At 38.9% G+C, this 19,688-nt stretch overlaps 1 protein-coding gene across 6 annotated transcripts in view; it reads left to right on the top strand.

Moving 5' to 3' along the window:
- The window catches only part of TTC27 (tetratricopeptide repeat domain 27), a 178,957-nt gene that overhangs the window by 91,875 nt on the left and 67,394 nt on the right, over positions 1 to 19,688 (top strand). For all 6 annotated transcript variants that reach the window (XM_004268202.3, XM_033425260.2, XM_033425257.2 and 3 more), the window contains 2 exons: positions 7,897 to 7,992; positions 10,614 to 10,736. In XM_004268202.3, the coding sequence (XP_004268250.2) occupies positions 7,897 to 7,992; positions 10,614 to 10,736 (219 nt within the window). The remainder of the gene's footprint in view (positions 1 to 7,896; positions 7,993 to 10,613; positions 10,737 to 19,688) is intronic.

Below are 19,688 nucleotides of genomic sequence, written 5' to 3'. Positions count from 1 at the left end.
AGGAAAGTAGGTGTAATTATTATTAGACTTAACTATTTTAACTTTTTTAGAAAGGATAATACTGGGAATTTAAAGCATTCATTTAAGTTTTAATAAATATTCTTTGCACTCTTATGATACTTGCAGACTGTAAACAGACTGACTTTTCTCATTTCCTAATCTTTTAAGAAAAGATAATAAAGGAGAACTTCTAAGTATTGCCTTAAATACTAAGCAGGGTCCCCTGAGAAGTTGTGGGAGAAGGTTGGAGGTGGGCGGCGTCTGGGGAAGGCACGAGAGATTGTGCATCTCCCAGTTCTCAGGCAGCAGTTCTCAGGGGGTGATTGTGGAGCCCCGAGGCTCCTCAGCCCTTTCAGAGTGTCCAAGGTCACAACTGTCTTCACAACAATATTGAGATACTATTTATCTTGTCACTGTGTTGATACTGAATCACTAGAAGCAATGGGGGGTCAAACTGTTGGCCCCTTAACCGGAATCAAGGTCAGGACACCATACTGTGCTGGTAGTCATCCTGTGCTTCACCACCACGAGTTTGTAGCTTAAAAAAAAGAAAAGACAGTTTTGTTTTTTGGGTTTTTTAAATTTATTTATTTTTTGGTTGTGTTGGGTCTCTTAGTTGCAACGCGTGGTATCTTCGTTGTGGCACTCAGGATCTTTTGTTGTGGTATGCGGGCTTCTCTCTAGCTGTGGTGCACGGCTCCAGAGTGCATGGGCTCAGTAGTTGTGGCATGCGGGCTCTCTAGTTGTCGCACGCTGGCTCTAGAGTGCGTGGGTTCAATAGTTGCGGCATGCGGGCTTAGTTGCCCCGTGGCATGTGGGATCTCAGTACCCCAACCAGGGATTGACCCATGTTTCCCTACATCGGAAGGCGGATTCTTAACCACTGAACCACCAGGGAAGTCCCAAGACAGTTTTGTTTATGAATGTCTTTGATAAAGCGGTAAATATTATTTTATTAAGTCTTCACCCTTGACAGCATGCTTTTTAATATTCTACGTGATGAACTGGGAAGTACTTGCGAAACACTTGTGCTGCGTGCTGAAGTACAGTGGTTGTCTCAAGAAAAGCTAAGCGAGTTGCTTTTCCTAGGAAACACTGTTTTTACTAAGAAGAACTATTGACAGACTATGCGTATTCATACTTGGGTATTGGGCAGAAATTTTCTTAAAAATAAATGAAGTGAGCTCATCACTTCTAGGAAAATAATTGACAGTATTTCTTACCAGTGATGAAATTTTGAGCTTTTAAGAAAAAAAATGAGACTTTTGGAAATCTTTTATATGCAGTTATGAATTTGACAGCTTTCCAATACTTCAAGTACTGGGCTGAGAGTTTTCTTGTGAGATTATTGGTGATATTAATGCATACAATTTTTAATATTATATGAAATATGTCAACATTTGTAAATCTGCACATTTTCCAAATGACTAATGCATGATGTGAAAAATCAAGCATGGGTAAAAGATCCATTCAGGGTTCAAGATACATCAGTGAGTAGTTTTTTGTTTTTTGTTTTTTTTTTAGACCAGTGGATTTTACTGTAACAGGGTATTTAATGTAACAGGGAAACATTCATTGATAGGATTTCAAATTCCACATTGCAGGTAACTCTAAGAAGCCACCACATTTTGAATTTTGATGTAGTGTCAAAGGATAATGTGCACAATTAACTGAAAAAGCTGTTAACATACTTCTCCCTTTTCCAACTACCTATCTGTATGAGGCCAAATTTTCTTCATAAATTTCAACCAAAACATCATATTGTAACAGATTGACTACAGAAGACAGTATGAGAATAGATGACAGAATAGCTGTCATCTATTAAGCCAGACATTAAAGACAGTTGCAAAAATGTAACACATTGACAGTTTTTTTTTTTTTTTTTTTTTTTTTTACTTTTTTCTTTGTGCCACTCAGCTTGCAGGATCTTAATTCCCTGACCAGGAATTGAACGCGGGCCCCCAGCCGTGGAAGCTCGAGTCTTAACCACTGGACGTCCAGGGAATTCCCAAGACATTGCCAATCTTTTCAAGACTTTTTTTTGGGGGGGGGTAGATATAGTTATTTTTCATGAAACATATTATGTATGTTAATGTAATAGATTCATTATTTTCTTTTAGAATGGATTAATATTTAAATTTTATTCAGTTTTAATTTCTAATATGATAAATATTGATAGATGATAGCCCACACAAACAAAAGCTCTTTGGAGTCCCTCAATAATTTATAAGAGTTTAAAGAGGTCCTACAACATTGTAAAGCAACTATACTCCAATAAAAATTAATAAAAAAAATAAATATAAAGAGGTCCTGAAACGAAATGGTTTAAGAACTGCTAAGGTGTGACTAAGGGGAATGTTCCAAGATCCTTGTGTGGGCTTCCTTGAAGCCTCCCTCTTTATGTTCATCTCTTCTGTCTGGAATCATAAAAAAGACATCTAGGCTCTCCCAGCCCCCTTTAGTAGACCCAGCTCCTACCAGCCAACACATAAAAGTCTTTGGAACAGGAAGTAGTGATTAAAGATCTTCTTGGCCAGGCCACACCCTGACTCCCATATTATGTGATTAGGTGGGGAAAAACCCAGTTACTTAGAGTTCTCAGTATTTTTCCAGTGAGAAGCTGCTTTTTATTTTCACAGCTCTGATAATTTCCACTTAGGAGGTAAGGTTTTAATGAAGCTGTCAACTTAGTGTTTGGAATCAGACAGGCTCACCTATTTCATAGCCTTAAACTTTGGGCAAGCCATTTTTAAAAAAATGAATGAATGAATGAATGAATGGCTGAGTTGGGTCTTTGCTGCTGTGCACGGGCTTTTTCTAGTTGCGGTGAGCAGGGGCTACTCTTCGTTGCAGTGCGCGGGCTTCTCATTGTGGTGGCTTCTCTTGATGCGGAGCATGGGCTCTAGGTGCACGGGCTTCAGTAGTTGTGGCTCACGGGCTCTAGGTGCACGGGCTTCAGTAGTTGTGGCTCACGGGCTCTAGAGTGCAGGCTCAGTAGTTGTGGCGCATGGGCTTTGTTGCTCCGCGGCATGTGGGATCTTCCTGGACAAGGGCTCAAACCCGTGTCCCCTGCATTGGCAGGCGGATTCTTAACCACTGCGCCACCAGGGAAGCCTGGGCAAGCCATTTTTTTAATCTCTCTGATTCCCTGCAATTCCCAATACACAAGGTAAAACTGAATTAACAATAGGTTTAACAACTTAGTAGGTTGTTAATAGGTTTTGATTCTCATTCCCCTTGTTCCTATTAGAAGTTTTCTTGGGCTTGGGAGCTTGAGATGGCAGTTAGCTTCACCACTCTTAATCATGGCGGAATGACTGCAGACTCCTGTCAAAGAGAGCAGTTCAGCCCAACTGTTGGATATATTTGATTAAGTACGTATTTTTATAATAAATCCCACCCTCCTACACACACACACACACACACTCACATTGCACAAAAAAGCAAGGTGATTTGGCATATGATCAATCATACCTTTTAGATTATCAGCTAATTTCTACTTGGCTCTTCAGAAAGTGGATAAACACTTTGATATCACGCAAGCAAGAAAGAATAGCCTTCAGTGAAAGTGTAGGTCCTTAGGGACTAGCTCTGTTCTTTTGAAGATATGTGTGCCATACTTTTAGATACGAGCACATAAATAAAGTCTAAATCATACCAGACCTTGTTCAGAATCGTCCTTCTATACTAAGTCATTCTCCATGTGCTAATTTTAAAATGTAGCCTTGATCTTCTCTAGTTTTTTGGAGGGGAAGTTCTTTCGGTACTGAAAACAGAGCATTGAAAAGAGAGGACCCATCATTGTTTTCCAGGGTTTTATTCCCCATTCCTTAGAGGTATCTTTTATTCCCCATTCCTTAGAGGTATCTCCTGACCTCTGGTACAGTGGCTCCTGGAAGGCTGGAGAGTCGTTATTGTTTGGGGTTAGAGAATCTGTATGCACAAGCACGTTGTCTCAAAGGACACTCAAAGTATAAATGCTTTGCGATGGAGTTTGGGGAGAAAAAGACATTAAAAGGGAGTCTTAAAACTTGAAAACAGTTTCATATCACAGTAGTTTATACATCATGAGGTCATCTTTGGTGTCTCCCAGCAGTTATCATACCTGGATTTTCTGTGACTTGGCTGTCCCCCCACCTCCTGACTGAGCTCTAGACTCTTCCTTACTCTTTACTCATCGTCTTTCCCGTTTATCCACATTTCTTCTGTCACCCTCCTATGTACACTCTGCTTGCTTTCAACTCTTAATGATTTGTCTAGGGTATATTCACTTCTCTCTCTCTCTCTCCATTTTTGACGTTACCATTTTCCCTTAAAGGCAACTTCTCATACCAGTTTTAACTTATGACCAAGTGCCCATGACTTTCAGGTGTGAAATACATGAAATTTAGAAACTGGAGAGAGAAAATGGGAAGTGAAAGGGTAGGACACTGCTTTAGAGGTCATTTACCTCAATTTCTGGGGGTGTGTGAAAGCTTACAAAGTGCCAGTTTGTCTCTGAGCTACTGTTTCTGTCCACGTTCACACACACACGTATACACGGCAGGAGCTCGGGCTTGCTGTTCATTCAGTCCCATTCTCCTAGGACTTAATGTCCTGCCGTTGTCTTCCAGACCGCTTTGGTACAGTTTGCCCCTGAGGAATGAACCTGATGCTTGTGTTCGGCTAATGGTACCTGAAACTAGCAACCTCCTCAGATGCTTGAAATTAAACAAAATACTCTTTTGATAAAGCCATATACTCAGAGTGTTTGGAGTGCAAAAGATCATTTAGAAAATCATTTCGTAGATGAGTGCCTTTGTGTTTAAATGACTTGCTTGTTGGAGGCAGAACAGCAGGCAGGCCACTTCACCTATCAGTACTCTTTTTGTTGTAAAGGACTCCAGTTCATTTGACTATAATGGGATTATTCCAGAATGAGTCATTAGAAATAATCCTGCTCTGAAAAACCTAGAGATGAATTGTAAATAAGTTCCTGTATTTGGAGTGAGTTAGCAAATAAGAGAGTACTTTGAATGCAGTAGAGGAAATAGACAAGTTAATTTGACGTTCTTGGTTTTATTGGTAGGTGAATCTTTAGGTGGTTGTCATATTTAAGGTAGGAAGAAGTATATTCTGTGCAGGAGTGAAAATAGGTTAGAATTCTGTTTTTAATCTTTATTATACACATGGCCTATTTGAGTTCTATAAAGCATGGCTGTACTTGTACAGGGGTTTATTTATGGTATCAGATTCAAGTAAATGTTCATTCTCTGCTCTCTCCGGTGGTCTCTGACATTTTGGAGAGTATCTGAGAGTACCAGAGACACTCTGAGGTCATCTAAAAGTATCGGAGAGTATCTGAAATACATAATAAATCTGTTTATTAATAAATGAGGAAGTATTTACTGAGCACTGATTAATACGTTTTAGCTAGATGCAGTAAGTGCAGCAAACAGCGTGAGTTTTGTTTGAAAATCAGATGTCTTGCATGTAATTAAGACTTCATAAAAGTAAATGTTGGGATGTTGCTTTTGGCTTTTAATTATTAAATAAGCATTATTTATTTTTTCTTTCCAAAGGAATAAAAAGAATTTGATAAAAGGGAAAATTTGCCCCCCTTAATGAAGTAATTCAGTGAACCTTCTATTTATGTATTGTAACCATATGTATTCAGCCAGAGGTTTTTCTTCTCTTCTCTCTCTCCTACAACTAAATAGCTTTGGGCAGAAGCATGCAACCTTTTTGCTATTAAGTTTCTCTGAAGTAAGGCCAGAAAGCTTTGAAAATATTTTGATCAAGATGGTTTAGGAGTCTGGTTATGACTCAGTTTGTTCTGACTGATTTGATTGAATAACATCTTGGATTGTCAAAGAAGTGATGTAATGAGTGTTTTCTCATTCTGCAGGGTATTCTTAGACTAACAAATGTATCTCCCACCTATTATAATATAGAGAACTTCCCTTCTCCCCCAGTTGAGGAGCAGTTCCCCTGCTCAGAAACTGGTCTCCTCTTACTTATAGTGGGATTTGTTAGATTCTTGTCCTTTTCTTTCTCCTGAGGAAGTTTGAACTTGCTACCTCTTACTTTCTTTTTTTGTTTTTGAAATTTTCAATTTTAATTTCATAAAAACTTGAAAAAATTTCAAACTTACAGAAAAGTTTTAAGTACAGGACCAGCTGTCTTTTGTATCCTGAAGTTTTGGAAAGTAAGTTGCAAACATAGAGCTTCATCATCCTCAAATACATGGACGGTCTCCTCCATAACTACAATATGTGCATTAACATCAGAAAATTAACGTTGACGTATTGTTGCCATCTAATCCTTATAAGATAGGCCTGTGAAAACTAGTCAATTGCCAAAAAAAGAAAATTTGAGCACTGCATTATGCAAAAAAGGTCATGATAATTCACAGTTGAGAGGTCTCCGTATAAAACAGAAAAAACATATATGTGTACTGTATGGCAAATGAGGAGGCAGGTGAAGATGATCACGGTAATGGAACTACTGTCTGTGTATTTACCTAGGACTCCCGTGCGTCTGCATTCACTTTGATGCTGAATATGTGGGGTCCTGTGATGACTCATCACGTGACTACCAGTTAGTGCCAGCCTTTGGCTTTGCATTTGGCCCTGGTACCTTTGCTCAGAGTCAGCCATCTTGGTCTTGTTGGTCTGCTTCTTGACATAGCCTCTTCGAGTTCAGTTACTTAGTACAAAAAAAAAAGTGCAGGTATTTCAAACCAGCAGAGGGATTCCTCAGTGCATGCAGCTTGAAGCTGTCCACTGCACCTTAAGGGTGGTCTCACATGAATGAATGTCCTGCCCTATGTCTCTCTTGCTGAAGAGTAAGAGAACTCACCCTCTGTGATCAAATAGACACATGCTTTGATTTCACTTTATTCGTTAGAAAATTCCTAAATGAAGTTCTTCATGTAATTTTTCTCTGATTTATGTTAGAAAGTGCCATTGTCACATTGACAGTATGGCTGTGAAATAGATATGCTGAAGAACAGTTTTTCTTAGAAAAAGTAAAAAGGCTGATTAATAAGGCTAGTTCTTTGAAAGAACTATTATAGGAAACCTCAATTTAAAAAACTATTTTCCTGGGCTTCCCTGGTGGCGCAGTGGTTGAGAGTCCACCTGCCGATCCAGGGGACAGGGGTTCATACCCTGGTCCGGGAAGATCCCACATGCCACAGAGTGTCTGGGCCCGTGAGCCATGGCTGCTGAGCCTGCGTGTCCGGAGCCTGTTCTCCGCAACAGGAGAGGCCACAACAGTGAGAAGCCCGCGTACCGCCAAAAAAAATAAATAAATAAAAATAAACTATTTTCCTGGTAAGTTTTAAATGTACAAATTTACATAGATGTTGATTAAAGTTTTTAAAAATATTTAACGAAATTCAAGGACTTCCCTGGTGGCGCCGTGGTTAAGAATCTACCTGCCAATGCAGAGGACAAGGGTTCGATCCCTGGTTTGGGAAAATCCCACATGCCGCGGAGCAACTAAGCCCGCGTGCCACAACTACTGAGTCCATGTGTCACAACTACTGAAGCCCACGTGCTCTAGGGCACGAGTGCTGCAACTGCTGAGCTCGCATGCTGCAACTACTGAAGCCCTCACTCCTAGAGCCCGTGCTCTGCAACTAGAGAAGCCACCGCAATGAGAAGCCCGCGCACTGCAACAAAGAGTAGCCCCTGCTCACCGCAACTAGAGAAAAGCCTGTGCACAGCAACGAAGAGTCAGTGCAGCCAAAAAAAAAATGAAATTCAAGAAAAAATTCACACATCCCATCACCTTATCAAAGTAACTTGTGTTCTTTATTGTTTATATGTCTGTATAACTTGCAATAAGAATCTTGTTTATATTAAAAAGTTATTGCACATATAGATTCTGATTATGATACATGCTCTTAAGGCTCTTGCAGACCAATTTGAAGATAAGACTACGTCTGTATTGGAACGTCTGAAGATTTTCTATTGCTGTCAAGTGCCACCTCATTGGGCCATTCAGGTATTTTTGTTGTTGTTGTCATTGGGTATGGAAAATACTTCGCATTTGAAAGATAAATGCATTAGATGTTTATGTTTGAGTTTTCAAATATTTCAGTGAAAAGAATAAAAGTATCTAGCTGAGGATTGCCAGTTACTTCAAACTGCTATTTGAGTAAAGTGATATTAGACTTTTATAACATTAAAAAAAATTTAAACTAGATCAACTAGAACCACAGAAGTCTTCATTTTCAATGTTTAAAAGCCCTTTAAGGACCTTCTGCTAAAGAATGAACCTTTTAAGCAAGTTGTGTACAAAAGGTAAAGGAAAGCATTTATTCAATACTTGATATTGTGGGATACCCTTAACTACTCTCCTCTTTCTAGTGATATGAGAATACCTAGTTTAGCTCCCACACCATGGTTCTCCTGTGTAAGAGGCGTCGGTTCTCTAGTTTGTAAAATTTTAAGCACTGAAGGCCACTTAAGATATGTGGTCCAGTTTCTTAATTCTACAGAAAAGAAAATTGAGGCCCAGTGCAATTAATTACACTTTTCCAATGTTGATCATATAGCTGTTCATGAACTACATCTTTAGTTTCCCAACTTTTAGTCTAGTTTACCTCCTTTCCTGTATCTCCATTGGGTTGTAATTATTACAAATAATAACAGCCAGCTTTTACTGCACATTTATTATGAGGTGCACATTTTGTTCTGCCTTTCACACACGTTATCTTATTTTATTGCAACAATTTTGTGAAATAGCCTCATTTTACAGATGTGAAAGCTATGGTGCAGAGTGGCTAAGTGGAGTTAAATGATGCTAGCCAGAAATTTCTAGATGATTTAGTAACTATTGTCATTTTAACCAGCTTCCTGTCCTCTCTTGTGGATTAGGCACATAGGCAGTGATTTAGAACTATAAATGCCAACCCACAATTCAGTGACTCAGAATCTCCATCATAAGATTTCTTAGAGAGTAGGTTATATTCTTAAGCACAGGGTAAATGAGGGGGTTTATTACACATTGGGATTCATTTTATCTATTGAAGGCATCTCAATAAAACATAGGCACAAAAAAAGCTTTGTTATATCATCTCAAAAGGAGTAGCTTCTTCATCAGGAAGGTGTTAAAAATTGGAACTTTTTGGCATGTTTTTGACCCTGATCTGTGAAATTTAAGTGCTTTGTACTGTGTGATTTGTGGTGTATAAACCTCTCAGACTGTTATTGTGACAAAACATGTCTGTTGAGGGTGTAGCTGTTACTCTGTTTCTGAACAGAACCATTAGGAAAATTAAGTACTGTTCAAATAAATTTAGGATGTAGGCTAAGTGTTTATTTTATCTGCTTAGGAAGCTGTGGATTTTAGGATATTTGGGCAGTTAGATAAACATCCTCTTTCATTAAGAAATTAAATCATTTTTCTTTCATAATAGGGAGTAACCATATCTTTATGTATTATTTTTAAAGATCAAGAAGTAACAGCATAGTTTATTATAAAAAGAGAATTCATCTTTACTGCTAGCTAAAGATCATATCAGCTTAGATGTCATAACTTTCTTCATCTGTTAAATGAAAAGATTAAACTACTTACTACATGAGCATTAAGACTTATTCCAGCTCCCACATGCTATGTTCAGGTTTTGAAAATGTCCAACCACATATTCTAAAATAGCCAAATTCTCTTGTATTTCATAGGATACAGAAGAATTGGACCATCCCTTTTATTTATTTCGATAATATGTTAGCTTATAATTTTCAGGCATATTTCATTTTACTTTCTAAGTTTGTTAGTCCTGCATGTTCCATGTCCATAAGCCTCTTAACTCTTAAATATGTATTGAATTTTGAAACCAGACCTTCAAGAGTCTCACCTACTTTTTAAACCTTTTTAATATTGTTTTTCTATTCCTGCAGGTTGGATCACTTATAATATACAGTATGTTTATTTTTGAATATATTTAACCTTCACTCACCTTACCATAATTTGTACCCTTTTATCTGCCAAGGACTGGGAAATTAGTAGCTAAGTTTTTTAGGATGTGCTTAAAATAAATTAGTGTTTTCATTTTCCTCAGCTATATGCCCAGAAGTGGAATTACTGGATCATATGGTAGTTCTATTTTCAGCTTCCTGAGGAACCTCCATACAGTTTTCTGTAGTGGCTGCACCAGTTTACATTGCCACCAACAGTGCACAAGAGTTCCCTTTTCTCCACGCCCTCAGCAACACTTATCTCTTGTCTTTCTGATAATGGCCATTCTAACTAGAGTTTTAAAAATTGATTTATTGGATATCAGCTTTACAACAGAGATTGTCCTATATAGAATCTCTAGGTAATGAAGAAATACAGATTTTGCCTTTTAAGTTCTGAATTCTTGGGAAAAAATTGATATATTGAGTGTTTTGAACAGTTCCTATATTGTTTTTTAATTCCTTACCCCCTCTAAAGAGGCTTGCTAAAGTAAAGGTAAGTATTGAATGATTGCAAATTTCTAATTAGTAGAGGTTGAATTGTAGAAATTAGGCATTTAATACAGTAAGCAGATGCTTAAAATGGCAGATTGGATATACCTACAAGTGGAATAGGAATCTGTCTTTGTGTAAAGGATTGTTCATTATTTTAACTTGATTTTCTAGCGCCAGCTTGCAAGTCTACTCTTTGAGTTGGGATGTACCAGTTCAGCCCTTCAGATATTTGAGAAGCTAGAAATGTGGGAAGATGTTGTCATTTGTTATGAAAGAGCTGGGCAGCATGGGAAGGTATGTAATAGTAAAATTCTGTGTACTGGCCAGGGCCTTTCATCTTTGAGCGTCTTCTCACTTGTTTTTTAAGCCTACTTTTGCCAACAGTTCACTTATATTCCTTTTTTTACTTTTTTCCCCAGAAATCTTTTTAATGTTTTCTCTGATTTCCATTGGGGCAGGTTATTTTGTCTGCATGTGTATGTGTATATAAAAGAGAAAAGCAAGGCCCAAAACTGATACAGTATTTGATGTTTGTGAATAAATAATGAAAGCTTTAAACACATTGCACCTTGCGATCTCTTTCCTTTATTAACTCTCCTTCTGTAGACAACTTCAAAATGAACTATTAGAAATTATTTTAAGCACCATTGTGTTGCCTTATGATCAGAGGCTGTGGGTCTGAAGGAAGGTTACCTAGGAGGGAGGGCAGCTGGCTTGGCCTGTAGAAAATCCAAAGAGTGTGACAACCCACCCCGCCTTGGGGCAGAAGAGTTGTCAAGTGTGTAATGCACATTTAATTCCACCTTTAAATTGGGTCAAGAGAGAGAATGTTGCCATATTTGCATCTGTTATTAATCTATTGTTTTTTCCCTCATAAATGAAAAGAATTTTTAAAGAAAGAAAAAAGGACTATGCAGTGTGTGTATGTTCAATGGACACATTGAAATCATTTGTTAATTTTGGATTAAAATTTTAAATGGCTAAATTTCTATCATAAATGTAGTACACAGGCAGAGTAAAACCCACAAATTGGATCATTTGTGTCTACAGTCAGCCTTTTGCCGTCACGCTGAAAAAGAGAAATGGTGGTACGTGTGTGTCTGTTTCTTAATACCTTTCTAAGTGTGTGTATTTTAGACTAATAGTAAAAGTTACATTCCTTTCACTAATCACTAATGTCAGTGAAGGTCTTTGAATTGTATTGGGTTAAGGAGAGACTACCATGGTGATAACATGTTACTATAGAAGATTATAGAATTATAATATTTTCATCCTGGGAAAGGGCTCCATAATCATCCGTTCCATTTTTCTCCTTTTCCAGGTAAGGAAAGGAGTCTCTAACGATTCGGGTTAGGTCACAAAGCTAGTTATTGATTAATAACTTAAGAGACCACATGACGTAATGGTTAAAAGCATAGCCCAGACTGCCTGGATTCAAAAGCTAACCTTGGCACGTGCTAGCTTTGTGATATTGGGGCAGGTTGCTCAAACATCCCCTAGCCCCCAAGCCTCAGTTTCCTCATCTAGAGGCACATAATCTATCTACCTTACAAGTTTTCGTGGCAAAATGTATGTAAACTACATAGAATGGTGCTTTCCTCATAGTGCTGTGTGAGTGTTTGCTGCTATTACTGATTCTAAGACATAATGTTTTTCACATTTTAACGTCTTTGAATTTGGAATATATCTGTTGCTTGATGGCATCTGTCAGTCGCTGTCAGTCAGGTGGCCATTTGGCCAGGTTGTAATTGCTTGTGCTTGTACAAGTTTAGTTGTAGCTATATTTAGTATCATCATTTCAATTGAGTTATGTACACAGTGTCAGCTCTACATATGTTGGGTTTAATTGCCATTTAAGATATCTTCAAAAAGATTCCCTTATGATATGGCGTTGAAACACAGAGTTATTGAACACACAGTAAAGGACCAAAACAAGGTCAAGAGGTGTGAATTTAGCATTAGTGAAGTGAACATGTGCCATTGGCAAAATCATCACAGTTCCATTTACTTTTCTTTAATAACACTAAAAACTTTATGGCAGCCAAGAAAGGAAGACATCCCAAAGTAAATGAAGCTGTGTTTTGTACTGAGATCTGTGAAAAAATGGTTGCCACTTAAAATTTCAAGCAGTGTATTGAGGGCAGGAAAAATTGCCAAATTTTTCTGAATAGATTTCAAAAATATCAAAGCACTGAGAGGCTGATGTGATTCATCCATGGCATTGTGTCATAATTTAATTGAAAGCGTTTTTTCTTTTTCTTTTTTTTTACGGTACGCGGGCCTCTCACTGTTGTGGCCTCTCCCGTTGCGGAGCACAGACTCCGGACGCGCAGGCTTAGCAGCCATGGCTCACGGGCCCAGCCGCTCTGCGGCATGTGGGATCTTCCCGGACCGGGGCACGAACCCGTGTCCCCTGCATCAGCAGGCAGACTCTCAACCACTGTGCCACCAGGGAAGCCCGCATTTTTTCTTTATTAGTTAAGAGTTAGTCTTACTATTGATGGCATCTCACATTTGATGAAATATAGTATTATGTTTCTTCAGGGACTTAAGTTTTTTTTTTTTTTTTAGTGCCTATTGTCTGGCACACAGGTAGTACTCAGATATTTGTTTAACAAAGAAATGAATGGATGAATGAATGGTATCTTGACTCCCAGGATACCATTGATGTAGTTCCCATTGCATCATTCTTCACATCGGTCAGTGAACAAATAATAACTGTATATAAAAATATGGAAATTTTTGAAATAGTGATTTTTGAAATAATTAAGCAAGTTGGTGAATCACAAATATCCAAAGCACATTTTGAAATATTAAATTTATTTAATTATTTTTAGAAAGTATGGAAAGTAGAGACCTTCTCTTATTGTAAAAAAATATATATAATGAGTCCATTCCTTTGGATGGATGGACTATGGAATGGATTTGACTATGTTTCCTAAAGTAGTTGTGGTATTATTATTTTTTAAATTTGCACATAACCTTATAAGAAATGTCTTATAGTAATGATAAATTCCTATGTTTTTAATCACTCTATAAAATGTGCATATTTTAATTTTTAGGAATGTATAGTCATTTACTTTGTCTCAAGTCTTTTGTGAGTTACAGCCAAACATCCTTCAAAATCTTGATATTAGCTTTTTATTTGCCACATAAAAGACTTCCCTTACCTGTTTTTCTTATGCTGTATTTACAGATCAGCTTAATCATAGACCCTAAAAACGTTTGCGTCAAGTTGGAAGCAAATGTTTTATTTCTAAAACAGCTAAGATTCTTTTAGTGTTTGGTTGTGTGCCAGTAGTTGTCACCACATTTTGATTTAAGTAGAAGTTTGTGAAATTTTAATCCTTGCATTTAGTGCTTAATGGCATAATTTATTTTTGAAAGGCAAATTCGGAAAAGTATCTAAGTCTAATTATTATGCTCTGGTGCTCATGTTTGCACCCCACTAGTAAGATCTCAGACTTTCTAATTTAGAAACTACCTACAGAAATTCTCGTTATTTAATGACCACTGGCAAAATAGCCAAGATTAGTTTTGCTTGACCTTGGGGTCAGAACTGGTTCTTATCTGCTAGCATTTAATTTTTTAAGGCTATTTGGCACACTGCAGTTTCCCCAAGCCTTTTCTATAACACAAGTTTTATTTTGTTGCTCAAATTGGGTCCATAAGTGAAAAGACAAAAGACTGAGCAGGCGTAAGCTGCCTGGAGAGGGCAGGGGGGAAGGAAGTGGAGAGATTCAGGTTGGGACCTCTCTTATTTTCTCTTGTTTCTAGGAAACAAGGCTTACCTGAGATGCAGAGCCTTATCTTTCATTATGCTACAGTTGCAGATCATCGTAGCCTTTGGGCTTTAACATTTTTTTCCTTTAAATTGCCAAGTAAATCTTTTATTTCTAAAACAGCTGAGATTCTTTTTAACATTTGGTTGGGGTTTTCTAAGATAGTTTCTTTATATGATTTAAGAGAGTTCCCACATGTTCTTTTCTCACACTACAGTCGAGTAAGCTTCCTAAAAGGCAAATCTGATCATGTTGTTCTGACTCTTCAGGAACTTCCCTGTATCTCCAGGATTAACTCAGAGCTCTTTAGCGTGAATGGTCTTTACTTCATGATCTGACTCCTGCTTACCTTGCTAACTGCATTGTCTGCCTACTTTTTTTTTTTTTAATATTTATTTATTTATTTTGGCAGCGCCAGCTCTTAGTTGTGGCATGCGGGGTCTTTGTCGCCACACATGGGATCTTAGTTGCGGCATGGGGGATCTAGTTCCCTGATCAGGGATCAAACCCGGGCTTCCTGCATTGGGAGCACCGAGTCTTAACCCCTGGACCACCAGGGAAGTCACTACCTACTCTTTTATCTCTGCTTTGCCCCCCTTTGTACTCACTCATCCAGGTTGTGCCCAAAGTTCTGGTAGGACTAAACTACTTGTAATTCTTGAATTTTCAGCATTGTTTGACCTCAGAACCTTTGCACATGCTATTGTCTGTCTAGAACTTGTCCTCCTTAGCTCACTCCTTATTCTTCAGACGTCTCTTTGGTGATTGCTTCCTACAGTGTACTTTCCCTGAAATCTCCCTTGAAGATTTGGTGATATTCTCCTGTGTGCTCCTATAACACCCAGCAGTGCTTTTATCCTTCATGTGCTGGCTTAGCTCACCTGCTAAACTGTAAGCTGTTTAAGAGCCAGACTTGTGTCTATATTATTTATAGCTGTCTCGCCAACACTTACCACAGGCCTGGAGCCTAGGGAGAACTTAAATATATTTGCTGAATGAATGATTAGTAGGTGTTCGTAGAATAGTGATTGCATTGAAGCAAATTCCCAAGTAGACACTCCTTATGGAATTTACATGTGGTGAAAGATACCTCTCCAACCCCTGCTATATATTTTCTCTCCAAAAACAAATTATAACATCTCACCCCTCTCATTTCAACCTTTTAATTTTAGGAATAGAAATAGGAGCCTTCGAGAACTTTTATTTTTGCTCTGCAGATGCTAAGATACTGTGAGCATGCTGTTATTATGTAATGCAATTTTGAGAGCCTTTTATGTACTACATTCTTTATAGAATTATTTTCTCACTGTCATTTAATATTTGTAACAGCCTACAAAGTATGAATTGTTTTTGCCACTCTACTGATTAGCCTTAGTAAGTGGCAGATTTTGGAATCCAAGCTCAGACCTTCCTTTCCTCTAAAGCCCACACTGCTTCCCCAGCATCTGCCCCCCATCCTGGTTGTTGTTAATCCCTTAAAATTTGATGGTCAATTTGTAAGTTAAAACCTGTTGTGTTCACTTGAATGAGGAAGATAGGCAGAACAACTGAAAATATAACTTGGTGTACAAATAGGAGATGACCAACTAATTGGATAACAAGGGCTGTTTTTTGTTTTTTTTTTTAATTTTTTTTTTAATTAATTTTTGTCTGTGTTGGGTCTTCGCTTCTGCACAACGGCTTTCTCTAGTTGTGGCGAACGGGGGCCACTCTTCATCGCGGTGCGCGGGCCTCTCACTGTCATGGCCTCTCCCGTTGCGGAGCACAGGCTCCAGACGCGCAGGCTCTGTAGTTGTGGCTCACGGGCCCAGTTGCTCCACGGCATGTGGGATCTTCCCAGACCAGGGCTCGAACCCGTGTCCCCTGCATTAGCAGGCAGATTCTCAACCACTGCGCCACCAGGGAAGCCCAACAAGGGCTGTTTTTAATTATTCTGTTTTATCTTGGACCTGGAATATTTATGTTGGCAGGTACCCTTTGAAAAATCAAGCCAGAGCGTGGTGCAGTTACACACATAAATGTAAAGAGCAATTAGTGAATAGTTGGCTCAGTCAGAGAGTGGATAAGACTAGGCATCACCTCACGGAAAAGGGGAGTGAGCGACTGGGCTGAGATGAAGTGTTTTGTACTTTTCACCTCTCAGTTGCCTCTCACAGAACAAGAATGTAGGCTAGGGATAAACTGCCTTTCTGCTAGAAGGATTGTCTGTGACAGCCGTAAGAGTACAAGGTTCTTTGGTGCTCTCTTAGTTCTGCCCTCTCGTCCCATTCACTGTGTCAAGGGCAGTAGAGCACCTTTCCAGTGGTCCAGCTCCCTGTTTTTGAGAAACAGTCTCTGCAGTAGTAAAAATTAGAATCCATTTTCCTCTGTGCTTCAGAGGAAAAGACTGAGTTAGACTATGCCCAAAGTTGTTTGAGCTGTACGCACAACACACACACACACACACACAAACACACACACACACTTTTAAAAACCTGAAGCTATTGTCAGATGGCCAAATCTAATTCATAGTACGACTTTAAATTCTTAGCCTGCCATTTATTGGTCCCCTTGGAGCAAACCTCTACTTGTTAAGCCTAATTCTGTCATTTCTGTAGTCCTCAAATGTACTTGTTATAATTAGTACCATCTCTGGGTCTAGAGCTCATTTCCCCACCTTCATTTTTTTGCCAGGAGAGCTTCCTGTAGTTGTTGGTCTACCAATTCCCCTACCTACATACTGACCAGATGCAGTGTCAGATGAGGGCCACTCTTATCGCACATTAGAATTTTTAATTCCTTCCTCTCATTCACAAAATCAAGGCCCAAATCGCAGCCAGGAAGGGCAGTTTGTTTTGATAATTCCTTCTGACTCAAGTAGGAATAATTTTCTTGAAATGTTTTATTTTTCTTTTTATTAGATACTGAACTGAACTTTCACCCATATTCTTTACCCCAAATGCAGGGCCTTGTCTCTGACAGGGTGCTTCCTGGAATCCTAGTGTGCTTCGGGTAGGGTCCCTGCTTCAAACCCGAATATCCCATATAACAGCTTGTAGAAAAATATACCTTCATAAATGTAAGTGAGTCCCAATATGGCATATTTTTCACTATATTAACTTTTTTCTTGCATATATCTAAAATTCTCAGTTACCTCTCAACACTGGACTGTTTGATCAAAAGGTACATCACCAGGGTACGGAACTTAGGCTGTCAGTTTTGCTCCTCGGTATTTTTAGTCCTAAGGAGAGTCACTTCTTAGGTGTGATCACTTGCATGAGAAGGGCCTGTGAAATTCAGATTCTGCTGTATGACCTCTCTGTTTGCTAGGACTAACTTGTTGTTAGATCATTCCTAATTTAGTCATGCTCAGTGTTGATGTCAGCCAGAGCATGTCCCCAAAATGTTCTCCCTTTGTTCTCAGTAGGAAGAATCTTTTATGTCTCATTTAGAATCTGAAGCCCTTTGTGATTTCAGTGTTAGTTTCAGTTGAATTCATCCAACATTTATAGAGTACCTGCTCTGTGCTGGGCAATGGTATTCCAAAGATGAGAATGAGAAAAAAAGTTACCTCCAAGGAGCTTATAGTCTGATAGTGCAGATATTTGTGAGCAGAATACTTTAGTATAGTGTGACAGATGCTAAGATGGAAGTGTGTAGATTCCAAGTTCTACTTGGCCAGCAAAATATTTCTCCCACTGCTATCCTTCTATAAAGCAACATTCTACTCAGTTTGTATCTTGTACAGATTCTTTCTGTGAGATCTACAGGGCCTCCTCCTGTGATTCCACACATTTTCATAAAAAACCGATGTTTGGTTGAAATCAGCCTTGAGTGGAAAAATTCAGCTTTAACCTTGTAGCATCAGTACTTTTCCCCTTTGTCCTTACTTCCTCCAGTCCTGTTACATGAACACCTGGGTTACATGAACACCTGGGTTACATAAACGCCTGTTTAACAGTTGACAACAGCAATTCTTCTGTCTTTGGAGAAACTGTACACAGTGACTAATATGATTATTTATAGAAAATTTTAATGTTTCTAGAAGCTGTGTCAAGTTTCTATCCTTCTTCCTAGTAGTGAAGCCTCAAGCATCTTGCTTTCCAATCTGGTTTTCCAGTGGAGGGATTGAGAAAAAACACAAACATTAGTTTAGGGCTTACTGTGTGCCTGACAAAATGCTAGGTACATTTCACATCTAATTCTTCATCTTAATTTTTGGATATAAATTTGTTATTTATTTATTTGGCTGAGTTGGGTCTTCATTGCTGCGCACGGGCTTTCTCTAGTTGCAGCGAGCGGGGGCTACTCTTCATTGCGATGCGCGGGCTTCTCATTGCGGTGGCTTCTCTTGTTGCGGAGCACAGGCTCTAGGCATGCGGGCTTCAGTAGTTGTGGCATGCAGGCTCAGTAGTTGTGGCTTGCGGGCTCTAGAGCACAGGCTCAACAGTCGTGGCACACGGGCTTAGTTGCTCCGCGGCATGTGGGATCTTCCCAGACCAGGGCTGGAACCTGTGTCCGTTGCACTGGCAGGTGGATTCTTAACCACTGCACCACCAAGGAAGTCCCTCACAGATCTTCTTATTGTTCGAAGTCTAGAGAATGAATTATGCAACACAGTTTTCTAGGGACATGTTAGGGCCCTTTTGGTTTTAAGAGAACCAACATATACTAGCTTAGGCAAAAAAAGGAATTTATAGGTTCATGCAACTGAAAATTCTAGTAGACCCATCATGATAGCCGTATCCAGGGGCTGAGATGATGTTTTCTCTCAAAGAGCCAGACAAGATAGCCCCTGGAAGCTCAAGGTTAGTAATCCCATTGGAAAAATACAGTCAACTCCTTGGCTGTGACAGAAAAGTTCTGAACTGCCTGAGGCATGTGCCCTTGCCTCTGATAGGCCCTACCTGTACCACATGGAATGGTTTCCCCTCAGGGAAGGGGAATCAGAAGATCAGAGAATAGATTCTGAGCAGGAAAAAGAGCAGTTGATGTCCACTGTAGGGTGGGAGTTTAATTTTCTAAATCTGAAGTTGCAAGAGGTATTTTGTTTGGCTTACATAGTGTTTTGAAAAAAAATTAGAGTAAGCATTTTCAGGCAATTTCATCTAAAAATCTAGATTTCTTCTCTTAAAGAATCAAATGATGTGGAAACATTGGGGCAAATTCCCATATTCTTGTGCTAACTGGCTGGAGTTGAGGAGTGGCTCCTTCCTTTGTATGTTCAATCGCCAGCCTACTTTATTCATTCTCAATAATTGGCAAGAATCTCTGGGCATTTGAGTGAGTGACCCTTGCTCTAAGCACTGCAGGTTTTCCTGGTAGAGTAGGGAGAGTGTTATTCCAGCCATAATTCATAAGGTTCTGTGTAAGTCTTGGCTGACTTAATTTTATGCTGAGATTCACTGTGCCTAGTCATTGCTGTAAAGTTGTATTAAGAATAGTAATTAGTTGTGTGGAATTACAAAATAAAATAGATATGTAA

This window comes from Orcinus orca, chromosome 13 (assembly GCF_937001465.1).
Source record: "Orcinus orca chromosome 13, mOrcOrc1.1, whole genome shotgun sequence".
Taxonomy (NCBI): domain Eukaryota; kingdom Metazoa; phylum Chordata; class Mammalia; order Artiodactyla; family Delphinidae; genus Orcinus; species Orcinus orca.
The sequence above is the reverse complement of the archived record's forward strand: the minus strand, read 5'-3'. Positions and strand labels throughout refer to the sequence as shown.